The sequence below is a fragment of the Natrix helvetica genome, assembly GCF_964273705.1.
Source record: "Natrix helvetica genome assembly, chromosome: 5".
NCBI lineage: Eukaryota > Metazoa > Chordata > Lepidosauria > Squamata > Natricidae > Natrix > Natrix helvetica.
In genome coordinates this window covers 81,808,798-81,829,020 of record NC_138551.1, presented here as the reverse complement: position 1 = coordinate 81,829,020, position 20,223 = coordinate 81,808,798, and the positions used below count along the sequence as shown (strand labels likewise).

The following is a 20,223-nucleotide window of genomic DNA, read 5'->3' as shown; positions in this document are numbered from 1 at the left end:
TAATTCACCTTATTCGTAATGACAACTCCTTTCTTAGATTAGATTATAATGTTGATACACAGTTCTAGGCTGTGTAAACAGAGGGATAGAATCAAGATCACTTGAAGTGTTAAGACCACTTTATAATGCTTTGGTAAGGCCACACTTGGAATACTGCATTCAGTTTTGGTCACCACGATGTAAAAAAGATGCGGAGACTCTAAAAAGAGTGCAGAGAAGAGCAACAAAGATGAGTGGAGGCTAAAACATGAAGAATGGTTGCAGGAACTGGGTATGTCTAGTTTAATGAAAAGAAGGACTAGGGGACACATGATAGCAGTGTTCCAATATCTCAGGGGCTGCCCCAAACAAGAGGGAGTGAAGCAATTCTCCAAAGCACCTGAGGGTAGGACAAGAAGCAATGGGTGGAAACTAATCAAGGAGAGAAGCAACTTAGAACTGAGGAGAAATTTCCTGACAGTTAGAACAATTAATCAAGGGAACAACTTGCCTCCAGAAGTTGTGAATGCTCCAACACTGGAAGTTTTTAAGAAGATGTGGATAACCATTTGTCTGAAGTGGGGTAGGGTTTCCTGCCTAAGCAGGGGGTTGGACTAGAAGACCTCCAAGGTCCCTTCCAACTCTGTTATTATATTATATTTTCATTTATAATTATTGCTTGAGGTCATTGGCCTAAGTTTTCAGTATAATTGAATCCAATTCAGTTTTACATGCATGTGAAGGCAATCAACCATGTGATTTTTTTTTAATGTACTTGGGATTTGTTCTGATCCATAGTTGTTCCTCTCAGGAATCATGAGGACATGACATCTTCGCATGTACCCCATTCCAAGAACAGCATCACTCTATTGATAATGATTGTCTCATCATTGCTGCTGTTCTAGTAATCAATCAAGGCTTAATTCTTTCAGGGATCTTTTGTGATGTTTCTCCTGAGGAAGTGGCAGCAGTTGATCATTGTACATTATGAATGTAGCTGAATGATGGGCCATGAACATGGTTTAATGGAATTGCTATTAATGGTTTAACTATTTATTTGATTTTCAATTGTTGTACTAGAGCAGGGCTGTCAAACTCAATTTCACTGAGGGCCGCATCAGGGTTGTGTTTGACCTTGGGTGGCCAGGGGGGCTATGGCAAGCTCGATGTCATTCATGTCAGGGTGCCTATAGTGACCTAAGCACTCTGCCAGTGAAAATGGACTGTGATGGCTTCCTGCAACCCTCTTCCAATATAAACAGAGCTCAAGAGGGCCGCAGGTGGCCCTGCCAACCTCCATTTTCGCTGGCAGAGGTACCTTGGACCGGTCTTTTGCTATTTCCAGGGTAGCCCTGAGGGCCAGGTCTAAGCAACCTTGGGCCTTGAGTTTGACACCCCTGTACTAGAGTGAAAAGTGTAAGCAACTTGGAGTCATTTTCTAGCTATAGTGGCCTATTAGCCGGGGTGATGCAGGGTTGTTTAAATTGTGCAATTGTTTAATTTTATATTTCTTCTATCTATATACTTGTAATCCTTCTATGCCCCCACTCATTTTTAGTTCATTCCTTCATCTCTTATGTACGATGCAGTGACGTGCAGTCAGGTGAGGCAGTGGAGGCACAGCCTCACCATTGTTATCATGAAAAAAAAAAGGAAATGTAAAAGGAAAAAGGTGAGAGCTGAGGTCAGGCTGAGCTAGTTGCTGCCTCACTGTGGATGACTCTGCTTAACTGTTTGAAAAAGCCTCTTTAAAAGCGCCCTCTACTATGAGGCAGAAGAACTGCATGCCTCATCTAGCCTGACTTTAGGCGTTTTATGATCACTCGAGCAGAGTTAAGGAAGGGTTAAAAGCCTAAAAATTCCTGATGTAGGTGAGGCATGTAGTTCTCCTGCCTCATAGTAGAGGGCGCTCATTTGGGCGGGGCTTCTTCAGAGGATCCGAGGCAAGAGCAGAGTTGAAATCCTCTCTGAAACAGCTGGAAAAGGTACGTGTGGGTCGGAGGGAGGGGGAGGAATTCAAACTTCATCATGGTGCGAGGCTTTGGGCAAAGGCTGGAGGGAAGGACTCTGGCTCGCTTGTGCTCTCCCTGGGGTGTAGTTTGATTGCAGGCAGAGCCACGTTGCCTTTTCAAACCTATAATCAGTGAAGCTGTGCTGGATCCTTCTGGGGCTGGGGGAAAGTGTGTGTGCTCCAGTATGGCTCTTCGACTGGTTTCCTGCCTCCTCCTGTGGTCTCCTCGCTGGTGCTCTTCCCTCCAATCCAACTTTGTGTGTGTGTGTGTGTGTGTGTTTGAGAGATGGGAGAGAGGGGGAGGAAGGAGGGGAAGGGAGAAGAAAAAGAAAAAGAAAGAAGGAAACTTCTTTCACAAAGGAGAAAAACAAATGCTGTCGCTTTAAATCAGAACTGAGCATGCCTGGCTGTAGAATTCTGGGAGTTGAAGACCACAAGTCTAAAAAAATTTGAAACCCACCACTGTGTCAGTGCCTCACCAGCCATAAACCTCACTGCACGTCACTGGTACTATGTTACAATGTACTATGACTTTCAAACCAGCAACCAGGAACTTTGGAGAGTATAGAAGTCACTCCCGAAGCTTTGCTTTTTCTTTTAGGGGTGAGGGCTTTTCTTTATTTTATTTCATTTTTTTCTATGTATTTCTTTTTGAGTGGTTGCACTAATGGTATGGGAGTGGTTGCACTAATGGTATGGGACTGGGTTATTTGAGGGACCAACTTGACCTAGTTTGGTCTAACCGTCCTAGTAGGTTTGGCAGAAGAGGCAGGTCCAGGATCTTGCTGTTAGGATATGTCATTTGGTGGATTCCAGGAAGAGACACCATTCTGTCATGTCATGACCTCAAGAATTTGCTTGGGTCCAATCCAGTGGCTTACAGAAATGGCTCCATCTCTAGGTTTGGGGTTCTGGATGTCCGGTAGAGTGGTTATGTTGATTGTTGTAAGTGGTTTCTTATGTCAGCTTCTGGTTGTGTTGTATTGTAATATGGTTAATTCTCTTATAGTTTTGAAGTTGTTGTAAACCACCCCAAATTATGTATTTGAGAGAGGTACCCATATAAATTGAAATTATATCTATGTGTATTTATAGTCATACATAATGTACATGTATAGTATTTGCCTCAATAATATGCAATAACATTTATGATGCCTGCAGAATCTGAAGTTGGTCTTAAGAAAAGGTTTGGTTAGAATTAGTGTGTGTATATATAATTATAATTTTGCGTGTGTGTGTATGTGTGTGTAAAATATTAAAGAGCTACCTTGATGGGTAGCCAATAATTTTTTCAAATACTGTACATAAATCAATTTTAAATGTTTTACAGAAATGGATGCCTAGTATATTTAAAACACAATAACAATATGTTTTGTTTTAAAAACAATGACCCAGAATGTAATGTGAGAATATATTTGAGTTTTTTTCATTCTTACTGCATAAATTATGCCATCTACAATTTAAAATATTTTTTTTATTTATTTTCAAAATAAACACAACACATCCTTCTTTACTTACTGTAGAAAGTGTATCAGTTGGTTACAAAAAGGCTTTTGTGCATCTCTTCCACAGTCAACAAACATAATTCATATTAACTCAAGTATTTTAACTCAGATATTTATACATGTTACGATCATCATACCTCCATTTTCATTTGACTATAATTGATTAAACATCCTTCATCATAAAATATACCAAGATTTAATACATAACCCCATACTGGCATTTCATTTACTATTTCTAAAATCCTCCCATAACACTGAATCCTTATATCCTATTCTAGCTAAACATCCATAATATTTAATAACAAAGTTTTCTAATCCTCCTTTCCAAATCACTGTTTACAATTTATATCCAGTTTCCTTATGTTGTACCCATACCTGTATATACGTTGTTATCATTATCCCTTCTTTATTTAACTATATCCTGCATCATAACATTTTCTCCCTAATAATCAAGACTTGTATCTAACTTAGTTCTTTTTTATTAACCTTTATATATAATCCAAAAGGATTTCTAATCTTCCTTTCATGGGTACCATTCAATATTCATATCAAATTATTACTTATCATAACACTACAAATTGTATACATTATTATCATTATCAACTATTTATTTAACTATATCTATTGTCACTAAATTTCACTAAGTTTAACTAGTTTTAAATTATACTCTTCCATCTATCAACCTGTATCTTTCCAGTAGCAAAACAGTCTCATATCTTCTGACATTTGTGGTGTCAGTCCTCTAATCATCTCCTTAATCAACTTTGTCTGGACTCCTTTTAGCAATTCCTTGCTTATAAAATCTCTCATGTAATTTTGATGCCCTTCTTCTCTTTCCTTAATCAGCTTATCTTTGATTGTCAATCGTGTTATCAATGATGTTGCTAATAAAATTTCTCTCTTTACATCCATAAATTCTTTTCTTTTTTCTTCTTCTGTATCTTGCCATCTGGGGTAGATTCCTCTTTCAGTATTCCACTCTTTCCATTTTCAGAGACAAACCAATCACCATAAATATCAGCCACCCCAAATTATGTATTTGAGAGAGATGCCCATATAAATTGAAATTATATCTATATGTATTTATAGTCATACATAATGTACATATATAGCATTTGCCCCAATAAAATGCAATAATATTTATTATGCCTGCAGAATCTGTAGTTGGTCTTAAGAAAAGGTTTTGGTTAGAATTAGTGTGTGTATATATAATAATAATTGTTTGTGTGTGTGTGTAAAATATTAAAGAGCTACCTTGAGGTAAGATGGGTAGCCAATAAAATTTTCAAATACTGTACATAAATCAATTTTAAATGTTTTACAGAAGTGGATGCCTAGTATATTTAAAACACAATAACAATATGTTTTGTTTTAAAAACAATGACCCAGAATGTAATGTGAGGGTATATTTGAGGTTTTTTCATTCTTACTGCATAAATATGCCATCTACAATTTAAAATATTTTTTTTCATAGGGTACACCAGCAAGTCATGTACGATATAAAGTTGATGTTGTCCGGTTCCCATATAGTGCAAGTATCTTTGATGTTGAAGAAGAATCTGGACGTGTAATGACCAGAGTGAATCTTAACGAAGAACCTAGTACATTGTTTAAGGTAACCGTAGGCCTTTACATTCCAATATGTTTAAGACAGTGTTCCTGAAGTTTTCCTGCTATGTTTGGAATTATAATTTCTTTATTTCATAGGCAGCACCAGCAATCTACCTACCGGATGGCAGATTGGTGAATGCCATTTTAATATGTTGCATAATAATACCATTAGAATGTTCTACACAGAGTTTGCTCTGTACAATAATATTCATATCCACTCTTTAATACAAGCCAAGTGCAGGAACTTAACTAGAAATTAAATTAACATTTAAATAAGAATGCTTTGAGCTGAATACTTCTCTGGGTTTCACTGAAGTTTTGTTCTATTTTATTGTTAACGTAAACAATACTTTAAAAATACAGGCAGTACTCAAGTCCCAACATTAATTTGGAGTAGATTTGCTGTCACTAAGTGCAGGTTGTCCTCAACCTCCAACCACAATGAGCCCAAAATGTATGTCATTAAGTGGAGATAGCATCAGTAAATAAAAGCCTTTTCCTTTTCCATACTTTTTTGTTAGAACTCTAGTGTAACTGGGATTCTTTTCAAGGGATATTTCTGCCAGAAAATTGAAATTAGCCTTAGAAATGTGCCTAATCAGGAGCTTTTTAATCAGAGAATTAATCTTCACCAAAATGTTTATATTGCATGTAAAAACTAACAGTGTGGAATAAGCCCTCTGGTATTATTAAGATCTGTGGTGGCGTAGTGGTTAGAGTGCAGTATTGCAGGCTAACTGCTCTCTGGCTGGAGTTTGATTCCTTCGATCCTGACCAGCTCAAAGTTGATTCACCTTCCATCCTTCTGATGTTGGTAAAAAAGATTGTTGGGGGCAATATGTTGACTCTGTAAACACTTTAGAGAGCTGTAAAGCACTGTAAAGCACTATGAAGCGGTATATAAGTCTAAGTGCTATTGCTATTATACATGCAGCAAAGTTTCATTGAGGTTTATGTTGAGACAGATTATATGTCATCAAGTTGTTTCCAGTTCATAGCAACCTCTTAGATAGATGTTCTCTGTGACAATCTAATCCTAACCTGATCTTTCAGATATTCAAATTATGCTGAAATGAAATATCTAAACAATTTTGAGAGAACGAAAAAGGAAAAGTCCAATGGGAGTAAGGAAACATCTCAAGAGACACCTACACATCTCTAACAGTGATTTTTTTTTCTATTTATTATCCCTAAGAAAATACACTGTTAAAATGTGCTGGTTGAAAATATTTATAGAACTGAGTTTTATAGTTAGAATTGCATTTTTGAGTAGAACAAAAAAAGAAGCTTAGAGGATTTTTTTTTTAATGCATTGGCTTTTGAGATGTATGCTGCACATTTTATTTATTTTTATTTATGTTTTTTATGGTATGATTAATAAAATAAACCCCCAATCTCTAAAATTATTGAATTGAGAATCATATGTTCAGTCATTGTGTTTGTGTGCTTAACAGCTTGTGGTCATTGCCTATGATGATGGGGATCCAGTGAAGTTTAATACAACCACTGTAGAAATTTCCGTATTGCAACCCTCAGTAATTCCACGGTTTACCCAGGATGAGTACAGGTATAATATCTTCTCTTGTTAATATTATTTTTGAAAAAATTGGAGGGCAGACATTGGCTTTCTTAAGTCTTATATTCAAGATATTGACCTTAATTTTTAAAAGGCTAATTGGGCCAAGATCTTCAATACGCTTGTATCTAGGAGTGCTATAACAATATTGCAGGTGTACAAAATAGTCTTTTTGGAGGGAGGGTCTACACCTTCGGTAAAGATATTTAGGAAAGCAACATATATCATTTAAAAAAATGTTTTCAATTGAATGTATAAATGATATATGCATTTTGCACGATATGTACTATTGTGTCTTCTAGTTTGCTGATATCTAATTAGAACACCACATTTTATTTTATTTTTATTTATTTATTTAATTTGTCAATAGTTTACAATATAATAGATATAAGAATAAACATGAGTATGAATGAAATGGGGATGAATAAATGGGGACAGTTGGACAGGGACAGTAGGCACAATGGTACACTTATGCATGCCCCTTATAGACCTCTTAGGAATGGGATGAGGTCAGTAATAAACAGTTTAAGGTTAACATTATGGGGATTTGAAGATGCAACAACAGAGTCAGTAGTGCATTCCTAACCCTAACGTCCCCCCTTTCTAGAATATTTAGCAAGTAATGATTCCTAATGTAATTTTGTCATTACACTAAGTTATCTTACTTTTCCATTAATACAGCTTTACGTATTTGTATCAATCAATCTTTATTACAGTCACACACCAGCAAATAAAAGCATTAAAACAATAATACTAGTAGTACAACAATAATAACAATAAATATTTTTAAAGAAAATAATATTTCAAAATTTAGAAAAAGTACTTCCTGTATACTATCGTATAAATGTAAAAAGTTTAAGTTGTAATTTTATGATCTTCTACAGTACCAAAGAGACTTTGAAGTCAATGCCCCCCTTTTTTTCCCTCCCTACCCCACATTTTCTGTTTTAATTTTTTTCCTTCCCCTAGTTTTCCATTACTTTTTATTTTCCTTTGTATTTTGCATTTTGATAAAAAATATTTTTTTAAAATCCTTAAAAAGTATTTTAAAAATGAAATAAACAGCAACAACAATAATAATAGTAAAAATAAAAATAAAAGGCAGACAGAATAATATAATGCCATTGGTGGTGGATTTACAGTGGGCAGTTAAAGTTTGCCTCATTTTATATACAACACAGCAGAATTTGGTCACATTCAGAGAAACGTTACAGCAGTGAGATATTTATATAGAATAAGCATTCCAAATATCTGAAGGACATTAACCGCTCCAAACTAGATAGCAGAAAATATGACATCAGCAACAGAGTGGTCAACACTTGGAATGCTCTACCTGACTCCGTTGTTACATCCTCAAACAGCTTCAACCTTAAACTGTCTACCGTGGACTTCATCCAATTCCTAAGAGGTCCGTAAAGGGGCCATGCATAAGCGCACCATTATGCCTTCCGTCCCTGTCCTACTGTCCCCATGTATTTGTACTCATTTCCCTTGTTCATGTCCATGTTTATACTTACACCTGTTATCTTGTACATGTTTGACAAACTAAATAAAATAAAATAAACAAAACTTCAGCACGCTGCAATGCATTTCCTATAGCAGTTTTGGAGGGCCAATACAAAAAAAATGCCATATAAATTGAGATTATGCCCCTGTGGATTAGGGGAAATTTAAATTGTAGCTCATGTCCTGCTGTACTGTATCTTCTATAAGGATTCACAGACTCCATTTATAATACCTAATAAAATATCCAGGAAATACTGATCTTTTTTACGTGCAAGTACTTTTATCAGATCAATATTTTTACTTGGAATAGAGATTTTTCAGGTCAGCAGAATCACACACACACACACACACACACACACACACACATATATATATATGTGTATATATATATATATATATATATATATATATATATATATATATATATATATATATATATATATATATATATATATATATAAATAAGAACAGAATGTTCACAAGAATGAATAGATACATAAAGGTGTGGTAAGCTGTGAATGTTTATGTTCTGGAATTGTACAGAAGTGACTTATTTAAAAAAATTAAAATATTTCTACAGAAAAATAATAGAAAGCCTCCTTTGTCACTGTATGCCATTTAAAATATTGTGAGACCAGATGGAAAATTAGACCTAAAGGACAAAATGTTTTCATTGTTGTTATTTTATCTTCAGAATAAATTCTCTTGTGATAAATTCTCTTTTTAATAACTTAAAAGTTCCAAAGTATGCTATTTTTTATTAATTAATGCTTAACTTCTCTTGTCCTCTTCCACAGTTAGAAAGTCATAGTTAACAGCCTTCAATTACTATCCTAGGCAATAAATTGCTAACTAAATGTGCAATCAATAATAATATGCATTGCCTGTGGACACATTTAACAGGTGTTCAGACATTTTATTTTCAAGCACTAAATACAGTAACATATTTCAATTTTTTCCAAGGAGTGTAGTCGGTCCTAGGCTGCACTTGGAGAGAGAGGCCAATTCTTATGAAACTTTTTAAAAGTTTTTTTTAATAAGAAAGTTAATGATCTCAGTAACTGATCCTGTGGTTTGCTTATTATTTTATTATTTAAAATTATAGCTGCCCATCTCGTATAGATTACTCTGGGAGATAGATAGATAGATGATGATAGATAGATAGATAGATAGATAGATAGATAGATAGATAGATAGATAGATAGATGATAGATAGATAGATAGATAGATAGATAGATAGGTGATAGATAATTATACTCCCAGAGTATAAAACCCTACAACAATTGAATAACAAAAACCTATCATAAGCCCATTCATCTAGACCAGAGGTGTCAAACTCACGTCATTATGGTAGCATCCCGTGACAAATCGGGACTTCCCCTTTCGCTAAATCAGGTGTGGGCGTGGCCAACATGTGACACACCTGGCCCATGGGCCGCAAGTTTGACAGTCCTGATCTTGACAATCCATGCAGCCATTGCATTGGCTTTGCTCTGCTTTTGTGTTCTTGTAGCAAAACTATGTTTTCAGGGCTTTACAAAAAGCCAGCAGGGTTGTGGTCAACTCAGTCTATACAGCCAGATGACTCTCCTCACTGATGGTTCCTGCCGTACAACTCTCCTGCTAAATGGGATGGGATGAGTTAAATATAATTGGGGAGAGTCAGTTTGTTAAAGGGGAGAAATCAGCTTTTATGTAGGGAACAGAATAATTGATTACATGCATTCAGTCTGTGATAGGTATATCAGAAAGCAACAAGTCATTAATCTGTATATATAAAAATGGCGCTCTCTCTCTCTCTCTCTGTGTGTGTGTGTGTGTGTGTGTGTGTGTGTGTGTTCCAGCATAACTCTGGAACACTTTGAGCAATTTCAACCAAACTTGGTATACAGATGATTTACTGTCTGGAAATAAATACTGTGGGCATAAGATACCCCTAACACCCCTTGGGGTATGTGTTCTTTTATGATACAGCCTATTGTGCCTTCAAATGGCTTCTACTGTACTGCCATAAAATGGCTTCTGTACAGCGCAGTGGAGTTGCCATTGTAACGGTTTCACAGTATTCCACAAGGGGGCTCCCCCTGGTAAGGGAGAAAATCCAACATTTGAAATTACGTTTGGTCTGGACATTTTCCCCCTATAAATAAATACCCAGGCAACACTAGATTATCAGATAGTATACAATCAAAGCTTTGTTTGTTTTTGTTAGCTATTAGAAAATACAGACATCCTTAGATATAATGCCTATAATTTCTGTTTCTTGAGATAGCTAATAGTCACAGAAATCCTTTTGTCTTTTGTAAAATATGTTGCATCTCCTCCTATCTCACCCAGGTTTGTTTCTTTCAGGCACTTCAGAATACAATCCTATTGTTTGGTTGCCCTCACCATTGTTTCTGAAAAGGCTAGTTTTCGTACATTAGAGGAAGTGACTTAGGTTCAAAGGAGAAAATAAGATTCCTGAAATTAAATCCCAAAATGTTTACATAATGCCATGAGTCCAGAAGAATCCCAAGATTGCACATAGGCTTTGGTAGAGGGCAATATTTTTTCTATAACTATGGGATGATGATTATTAATAATAATTAATCAGTATGAATATATATATATATATACACACACACACATACATACATACATACATACATACACATACATACAGTGACGTGCGATGAGCTTTACGGCTGGTGAGGCTGGTGACGTCATCAGCGTGAGCCACAGTCCCCTTCATGTTGACGCAGGAAGGAGGGGAATGGGACCACGTCAGCCTCCCTCCTGCGCACGTCCCATTCCCCGCCTTCCTAAGTCAACATGAAGGGGACCACGGAGCGTGCTCGGCTCACGCTCCGCGGTCCCCTTCATGTTGACTTAGGAAGGCGGGGAATGGGACGTGCGCAGGAGGGAGGCTGTGGCTAGAGGAGCCTCCTGCACACGTTGTCCCATTCCCCTCCTTCCTGACTCCTGAGTCAACATGAAGGGGACCACGGAACACTCCCATTCCTGACCACGTGTGCAGAAGGCTCCTCAGCGCCTTTTCCCTTTTTTTTTAATTTTCATGATGAGAGCGGTGCGGCTCTGCCTCCCCTGCTTCCCCTGACCGCACGTCCCTGTATGTATGTATGTATGTATGTATGTATGTATGTATGTATGTATGTATGTGTGTCTTTCTGTAAATCTTGGTAGGAGGGGATGGGGTGCTGGCTTTGTTTCAGTAAGTGGAATGATTGGTTTTGTGGTTGTATCATGATTGGTAGATTGGTGCTGATTGGTGCTGGCTGTGTGTGCATTGTTGTTTTGTATTGTAATGGCCTGTGTGGTGCGTGGTGTTCGTTTGTTGACTAGGGCTGGTTTCCAGATGTTTGGTATACATCTGGAAACCAGCCCTAGTCAACAAACGAACACCACCCACCACACAGGACGTTACAATACAAAACAATACATATTTGGGCATACCAGGGGTTGTAACACAAATACATACCTATTTCCCTGGCTTAGCTGATAAGGACGAGGCTTAGTGGCTAAGACTCCTGCCTAATATGTAATACAGCCCAGGTTCAAATCCCAGTAAGGGTATGGCTAGCTGATGAGAGCTAAATAGCTTGAAATGGATCTATACTAGTCTCCCTTTATTTATTTATCAGCACAAATACAACACAAATATAAAAAGGCAACATTAAAAATAAAAATATGGTTTTCTGCCTGGATGGTTTTCTGTAATGAGCCGAAGGACAGAAAGAGGGAGTAGTGAGCTTCCTCCCATATTTGGGCATACCAGGGGTTGTAACACAAATACATACCTATTTCCCTGGCTTAGCTGATAAGGACAAGGGCCTGTGGCTTAGTGGCTAAGACTCCTGCCTAATATGTAATACAGCCCAGGTTCAAATCCCAGTAAGGGTATGGCTAGCTGATGAGAGCTAAATAGCTTGAAATGGATCTATACTAGTCTCCCTTTATTTATTTATCAGCACTATATAATAAAATCACTTCCCACTCCCCGGCCCGGTGACAGTAGATCACATGAGCCATTTAATGGCTCCATCCCACTCTGGGTTCCCTAGGCCCGCTGGAAGCAATGTCTTCAATGCCTTCCGGAAGAGAATTAGAGTGGGGGCTATTCTAATCTCAGGGAGAATGCTCTTAAAACCAAAGTAAACCAAAGTAAATTTATGTATTTTTTAAAAAAAAATCTTATGTGTTAATTAGTTATTCCCTGTCTGTGAATTAATTGGGTAATTGAATTTGAAAGAACAGTAATTTAATTTTTGTAAAAGAGATGATACACATTGCACACACGTATGTAAAATAGAACTACACAAACACATATAGACTTATAACGTCCAAATAAGAGGTGGTGCTTAAAAACTGCAAACAATTGGTAATCCAGTATTAATTTTGTTCGTTTGTATGTAATATATATATTGGAATCGAGTTATACCATACCGAAAATTTGACTTACAACTGGCTTAAAATATAACAAATGTTGTCATTCTTTCATCATATAACTTCTTTCTTTCTTTCTTTCTTCTTTCTTTTCTTCCTTCCTTCTCCTTCCTCCCTTCCCTCTTCTCTTCTTTCTTTTTCTTAATTTCTTTCTTTCTTTTTTCTCTCTCAAAACATCTCCTTTTAATTACTAGAAACCTTTACAGCAGACAATCATCAATAAAGAATTTAGGAGCATGGTTCCAAGGCCTTGCCTCAAACAATGCAAATTATAAAATTACCTATATTTTGCATTTCTATCAATCCTCCATATTCAGCCCTGTACTAGGTGCAATAACTTTGGACTACAATAGTATTCTACATTATCTTTTATTTAATTAAAATTTCCTCCAAAAGCCAAAAATGGCTGAAGTCATATTCTTGCTTTTTTTCCATCTATTTTTGTTTATTTTGTATGCAGACTTTTACTAGGTCATTGTCCTAACATCCTTTGTTCTTAATAACAGTAACATAAAATATAGAAAAGCTTCCTCTTCTGAGATGTTCAGAAAGGGAGAACAAAATATTCTTTCTCAGAAGATTCTGTATGAGAGGATTTTTTTCCTGCCTTCTTTCAAAGTCTAATAAATGAAGTTCAGAAAATATCCTTAAGGGAATTTAATACAGAAGACATGAGACATATAATCAAAACAAAGTTTTGCATCAGCAGCCACATTAACTAAAAACTTTCTTCACATTATTATTATGAAGCAAAAAAAAAAAAGTAGCCCCTACCTTTATCAAAATAAAACAATTGGGAAATGGAACATCACTTAACAAAATTGTTTTAAACAAATCAAATGAATGTAGCAACTGAATTTGGTAATCCACCTCATTTATCAAGGAAGGCTTGCCCTTCATTCCAGCCTAGAGAATAACCTTCCCATAGTTTATGTATCTTTCAATTATCTCGCAATAGAGGGATGCAGTGGCTCAGGGACTAAGATGCTGAGCTTGTCAATCAGAAAGGTTGGCAGTTCAGCAGTTTGAATCCCTAGCACAGCGTAACAGAGTGAGCTCCTGTTCCTTGTCCCAGCTTCTGCCAACCTAGCAGTTCGAAAGCATGTAAAAATGCAAGTAAAAAAAATAGAAACCACCTTTGGTGGGAAGGTACAGCATTCCGTGTGCCTTTGGCATTTAGTCATGCTGATCACATGACCATGGAGACGTCTTTGTACAGAGCTGGCTCTTCGGCTTTGAAATGGAGATGAGCACCGCCCCCTAGAGTCAGGAATGACTAGCACATTTGTGCGAGGGGAACCTTTACCTTTACTATTTCACAATATTTAACTACTCAAGTTATTTAAAGGGGATGGTATGCTTTCCCATTTTTATGATTCTGCTGAATCTGTGATAAATATATTTAAACTTGTGGTTTTCACCAAATTATTGCAAAGATTACACAAAGTTGCATTGCACCTGATGTTATTAAGTCCCTCAGACTGATGTTTGACATTTAAAGATAATAGGCCATGTCAGTGGTTCATTGTAATAATACCCAAACTCCCTTGTCATCGCTTTTTAGAGGTAAATACCATTGGAAAGGTCAAAACTTTGTGAACTAATATGAGAAGTTTGAAGAGGGTGCACAGTGAAAAATTTCACAGCTCTGTGGAACATTCTTTGCAAATAATGTCACACACTGGGAAAATATGGTTTATTGCAGTGGTGTGCAGAGACAAAAGCGTGCAAAAATGGAATAGTCTGTCTTGAAATATATAGAACTTTAAAATAAAATACATTTCTCCTTTGGTGAACATCGAAATTTTCTTTTAATTACGGGGTATCTTTCATAACATGGAACTGCCACCATTACAGGAAAGTATACCCCAGATCATTTTCAGGGTTGCTTCAGTTTCCAGGCATTACACTGAGAAATGAAATGTATGTATATCCACAGTGGTTGTTTGCTGTCACACCGACAGTTGAATTTTAACAATATGTTTTCACAAGCTGGGGGCTAAAAGGTTGCTCTGTAGATGTTCTAGAAGCTGGGTTTTGTTCATGACTGACAGGCTTCACTCACAATTGGGGGCACTCAATCCTAGGGCAACTGATTTTCTTTTATCTTTATTTAAAAGAAAATGCTAAAATCAGAACCAGTGATTCCTGGCACTGTTTTATAGACACAAGACCTATATAGAGTAGTAATGTATATTAGGGGTGGGCTTCAAAAATTTCAGCAACAGGTTCTCTGTTCATGCCATGTTGGGCATGGCCTAGTCAGCCTCCTGCACCACAGGGGGGGAGCATTTTCACCTTCCCTAGGCTCCGGAGGCTTTCCTCAAGCCTCTGGGAGGGGAAAAACTGCCTCTCCCAGGCTCCGGAGGCCCATTTCTGGCCTTCCAGAACTTCCGGGAGGCCAGCTTTTCCCCCTCCCTAAGCCTCTGTGTGGGCCCTGCACTTACCTCGCATCCAAAATGAGCCATGTGGAGACTCCTGGGAGGTGCAGGGCAGGGTGGGAGGGGAGAGGTGAGCGGGGCCAGCCAGGTGTGGGATTTGGAACCCGGGAGAACCCGTAGCAGTCCACCCCTGATGTACATACTATATATAGTATTTAAATCTGCCTGACTCCTTCCTCTTTTGTGTAACAGTTTTGTGTGGGAGAGCTGATTTCTTTGCTTATTGTTCAGATTAGTTATAGTATTGTTTCACTGAGAATTGTTGCACTGAGGGTACAACAAGGTGAAGCCTACAGCATTTTAAAGTTTTTTCAGCATTTTTTCTTAGACTTGCATTATTCAGTTTGACACCCACCCTGTACTTGTTTTACAGTACAATATAACTATCTTGGTTCTCAAAAGAAAAATATTGCAAAGAAAGGGGGTGGTATTGCTGCTTTATTTCAGAATCAATGATTGGAACACACTTACAAAAGCAAAACTTATGCAATCCTATTAAAAATGAATAAAAATAAATAAATCGACATAAATAAAAGCATTTGTTGCCCCCCCCCCCCAAAAAAAGGCTTCATTCTAGTTCTGCTTTATGTAAGAAGCCCTCTTGTAGAACCCAAAAGTTGTTAATGTTTTAAAAGGGTTTCTAAATCAATTTGGAATGCAACAGACAGCTTCCTAATTAAAGACACCTACTTAAATTGCTTGAAATATAAAACAAGAACTAATAACAATATACCAATTTCAAGACTCTAGTTGTTAGATTCGGGCAACGAGAGAACAGACTGCGGACACGTAGTGACTTATCAGCTCTTTATTAGTAGTAGTAGTGATCCAGCTTGCTCTGTGGCCGGAGGTTTCCCCTTTTATAGGAATCGGGTACGCCTCTCGACCAATCAGAGCGATACCTGTTTCCCGCCGTAGCGGCGGACCAGAGAGGAGACTTGCTGCGATATATGCTAATATCTAACACCCCTCCCCTCTTAGACGGCGCATTACGGTTGGTTACATAGTCCTTAAGATATGTTGGTGTTTGCCTTACACGGGTAGAACGTCGCAGTTCTGGTTGATCTGGAGTGGTTTCAGGATCGGTTGCTTTCTCTGCTTCGCGTTCGGGGTCTGCAGACTTTCGTTGCTTTGGCGTTGTTCGGGTTCTCTTTCGACCTCTTGTTCTACCCTGGGCTCGTAGGTGTCGTGGTTCTCTGTGTTGGGGGTCTCGAGTGGCTGACTTTGTGCTGGCAGGTAGTTTCCATCGTCAGCCCACAGGTCTGAGTGTGCCAGGCGACCCCGTAGTTGATCGATGTGCCTTTTCCAATTCCGTCCATCTTCAAGCTCTAACAGATACGATCGTGGTCCCGTGATGCCAATGACCCTTGCCGGCATCCACAATGTTCCCCCTGCATAGTTGTGGGCGTATACTGAATCCCCTATGCTAAAACTCCAAATTTTGCTTGTAGAGTCTGGGGGCGCTGTGGCAGAGTAATTAGGGTGAAGACGGTCCAGGTGAGACCGTAGACGGCGGCCCATGACTAGTTCAGCGGGGCTCCTACCCATCGTTGCGCTGGGGGTAATATGTTGAATTAGTAGGTAATGGTCAATGCATGTTTGCCAATCACCTGGACCCATCCTAGCGAGGGCCTCTTTTGCGGATCGTACCATTCTTTCCGCCTGTCCATTTGATGCCGGATGGAATGGCGCGACGAGGGCATGCCGAATTCCCTGACCTGCTAAGTACGTTTCAAATTGCATGGCCGTGAACTGGGGCCCATTATCGGAGACCAGTAGGTCGGGCAGGCCATGAGTGGCGAAAAGTCGCCGTAGAACCTTAAAGACTGCCTCTGCCGTGGTTGAAGTCATTAGGACTACTTCTAGCCATTTGGAGTATGCATCCACAACTATAAGGAAAGTCTGACCTTGTACTGGCCCTGCGAAATCGATGTGTATTCGGGAGAAGGGTGCTTTAGGCTTCTCCCATTCTGTGGCGGGCGCTTCCGGGGGTGCTGGTCTCGATTCCTGGCATGGATCGCAAGTGGCCACCCATTCCTCTATTTCTTTGTCCATGTTGGGCCACCAAACGTAACTTCTTGCTAACGCCTTCATTCTAACGATCCCCGGATGCCCCACATGTAATGCCTCTAATACATTTCTACGTAACGCATACGGAATAACAACTCGATCCCCCCACAATAAACAACCTTGCAATACTGAAAGCTCATCGCGTTTCCCCCAAAACAACTTGAATTCCGGGCCCACGTTTCCCTTCGGCCACCCCCTCCAAACCCAGGTTTGAACTTGCTTTATTATATTGTCCCTAGCAGAGAATCTGGCAACATCGCAGGAAGAAACCGGTCCTGAATCCAAACAGTCAATTAACAACACCGGTACCTCGGGAGTGGGGTCTGGCAAGAGATCCGGAAGTGGGCAACGGCTGAGCGCGTCTGCATGTCCTAGAGTGGAGCCCGGTCGATGAATTAGCTTGTATGAGTACGCAGCCAGGAAAACAGTCCACCTGGTCATGCGTGGAGAAAGGGAGACTGGTGTGGGGCGGTTTCCCGCCAAAAGTCCCAACAGCGGTTTGTGATCTGTAATTAGTTCAAAATCTTGGCCGTAGAGGTATTCGTGGAAACGTTTTACTCCAGCTACAGCAGCTAACGCTTCCCTGTCCATCTGGCTGTAATTCCTTTCGGCTGATGAAAGAGTCCTGGAGTAGAAAGCGATGGGTGCTTCGTTCCCGTTTGGCATCCTGTGGCTAAGGACTGCGCCGACTCCAAATGGTGATGCGTCGCAGGTCAATACCAGCGGTAGCGTCTGGCTGTATTGTACTAGCAGCGAGTCAGTGGTGAGCAAACGCTTTACTGCGGCAAAAACTGCTGCTTCGGATCGTCCCCATCTCCATGTTGCGTTCCTCTGGAGTAGTCGATGTAATGGCTCAGCAACGGTCGCCTTCTGTCTCAGAAAAACGCTGTAGAAGTTAAGTAGTCCGAGGAAGGCCTGCAACTCGGTCTGATTTTGTGGTGTGGGGGCGTCCTGGATCACCTTAATTTTCTTTGAAGTGGGGTGTATTCCCTGACCATCAATTCTATATCCCAGGAATTCTATGCTAGGCACATTAATTTGGCATTTCTCCTTTTTGAGGCGGAGGCCCTTTTCTCTGATTCTGGCCAAAACAGATCTGACTCTTTTTAATAGTTGCTCCTCGTTTGCAGCGGACACCAAGATGTCGTCGAAATAGGGGACGACTCCCGGTATCCCTTGCAAAAGCCGTTCCATGACGCTCTGGAACAGACCTGGAGCAATACTCACACCGAATTGTAGCCGGTTGCATTTGAATGCTCCTCTATGCATCACTATAGTTTGGGCCTCCGCTGTGGCGCTGTCCACGGGCAACTGCTGGTAAGCTTGTGCCATGTCTAATTTAGCAAATATCTTTCCTGGCCCCAACGAGTGCAATAAGTGTTGTACTACTGGCACAGGATATGCGCTTTGTTGTAGCGCGACATTAATTGTGCATTTATAGTCCGCGCAGATGCGGACTGACCCGTCTGGCTTGACTGGGGTCACAATGGGGGTTTCCCAGCGCACGTGATCCACCGGCTCAAGGATTCCTTGCTCAACTAACTTATCAATCTCCTTATCTATTTTTGGACAGAGTGCAAAAGGCACTCGTTTCGGTTTAAGTCCGATTGGCGCCACTTTGGGGTCTAAATTGAATGAGATTGGTTTACCCACATACTTACCAAGACCGGGGCTGAACACATCCTCGAACTCCTTAAAAATCTGTTCAGCGCTGCTGTTCTCCACGGCGTTGATCCCGGTGACTTCTAACCCCAAGGCTTCAAACCAATCTAGTCCTAGAAGGTTCTGTAACGGGGCGCTGGCGATGGTCACGGGCAGCTGGGCTACGATGTCCTTGAAGCGAATTTGGAACGTGCCTTGGCCCACGATGGGGACTCGATTCCCCTGGTAGTCTCGTAGCAGGATGTCTGGTGCGCGTAGTTGGCTCTTTATGAGGCTAGGGATAGCCTTTTTCATGGAGGACCATGAGATGATCGTCAAGGACGATCCTGTGTCAACTTCCAGCTCGCAAGGAGAGCCCTCCAAAAGGACTGTGACTTTCAGCTTTTTAGGCCGCTTGGTGCGGACCTGACTTATTGTGGTGAGATATGTTCGCAATTCCTCTCTCTGGGTCAACTCTATCTCAGCGTCTGTATCCTGAAAATACTCTCGTTGAGCGTCTTGGTAGAACGCTCTCTCAGCTCTTTGTGTATAATCTCTCTGGGAATACGCCCTTTCAGCTCTATGGGAATTGTCTCTCTGGGTAAACACTTGTGGATTTCTCTCTGGGCGCCCTTTTTGATTTCGCCAAGCCCCTGGGTTGAGCTTCTGTTGGCGGTACGTAGGCGGCTGCCTTGAGGCAGGGACTTCGCTCCGGCACACTCGTGCAATGTGCCCAAATTTGTTGCAGTGTGAACAAACAACGTTCCTGAACCGACAGATAGACCGGGGGTGATTCCCTCCGCAGCTTGCGCAGGGTGGCAAATGGAATCCGGGTCTCCCCCCAGGCCTCATGTGACTGCTCCTCATCAGGTGACTGTCCTCGAACTCGGGATCCTCATCGCCGGGGTTGGTGTCCTTGTAGTGGACTCTGGTGTGTCTGGGTGCTGGCTGGCTTACGTTGAATCCGTGTTGTATGGTTTCCGATGATTTCTCCGCTGACTCGGATGCCCTTGCTTCATTTAGCGCTATTTGTAGGGTTAAATTTGGGTTTGTCAACAGCCTTTTTTGTAGTGAAATGTCCCTTAACCCACAAATAAATCTTGCCAGGATATGCTCGTCCAGATCCCTGAACTCGCAGTGAGTTGCTGCTTTACGTAGGGCTGCAACATATTGGTTGATTGATTCTCCCGCCTTCTGGTTCCGCGTGTTGAATTCCTGGCGGCAAACGTGGCGGGAAGGTTTTGGCGCGTAATGAGTCTGTAGAGTCTGTTGCAGCGCCGTCCATGATACCGCTTGTATCGGAGTAGGCGCTGAGAGGTCTCTGGCCGTGTTGAAAACTTCTCGCCCACAGTAGCCAAGGAAGATGTTTTTCTTTCGGGCATCGGTTATCCCCGTGTATTCGTTCGCTTCAAGAAAACACTCGAAACGAATCATGAA

At 40.1% G+C, this 20,223-nt stretch overlaps 1 protein-coding gene across 6 annotated transcripts in view; it reads left to right on the top strand.

Moving 5' to 3' along the window:
• Nucleotides 1-20,223, top strand: part of PCDH15 (protocadherin related 15) — a gene marked incomplete at its 3' end in the record, with an annotated part of 825,229 nt that overhangs the window by 693,080 nt on the left and 111,926 nt on the right. For all 6 annotated transcript variants that reach the window (XM_081954012.1, XM_081954014.1, XM_081954013.1 and 3 more), the window contains 2 exons: nt 4,970-5,110; nt 6,561-6,673. In XM_081954012.1, coding sequence (XP_081810138.1) covers nt 4,970-5,110; nt 6,561-6,673 — 254 coding nt within the window. The remainder of the gene's footprint in view (nt 1-4,969; nt 5,111-6,560; nt 6,674-20,223) is intronic.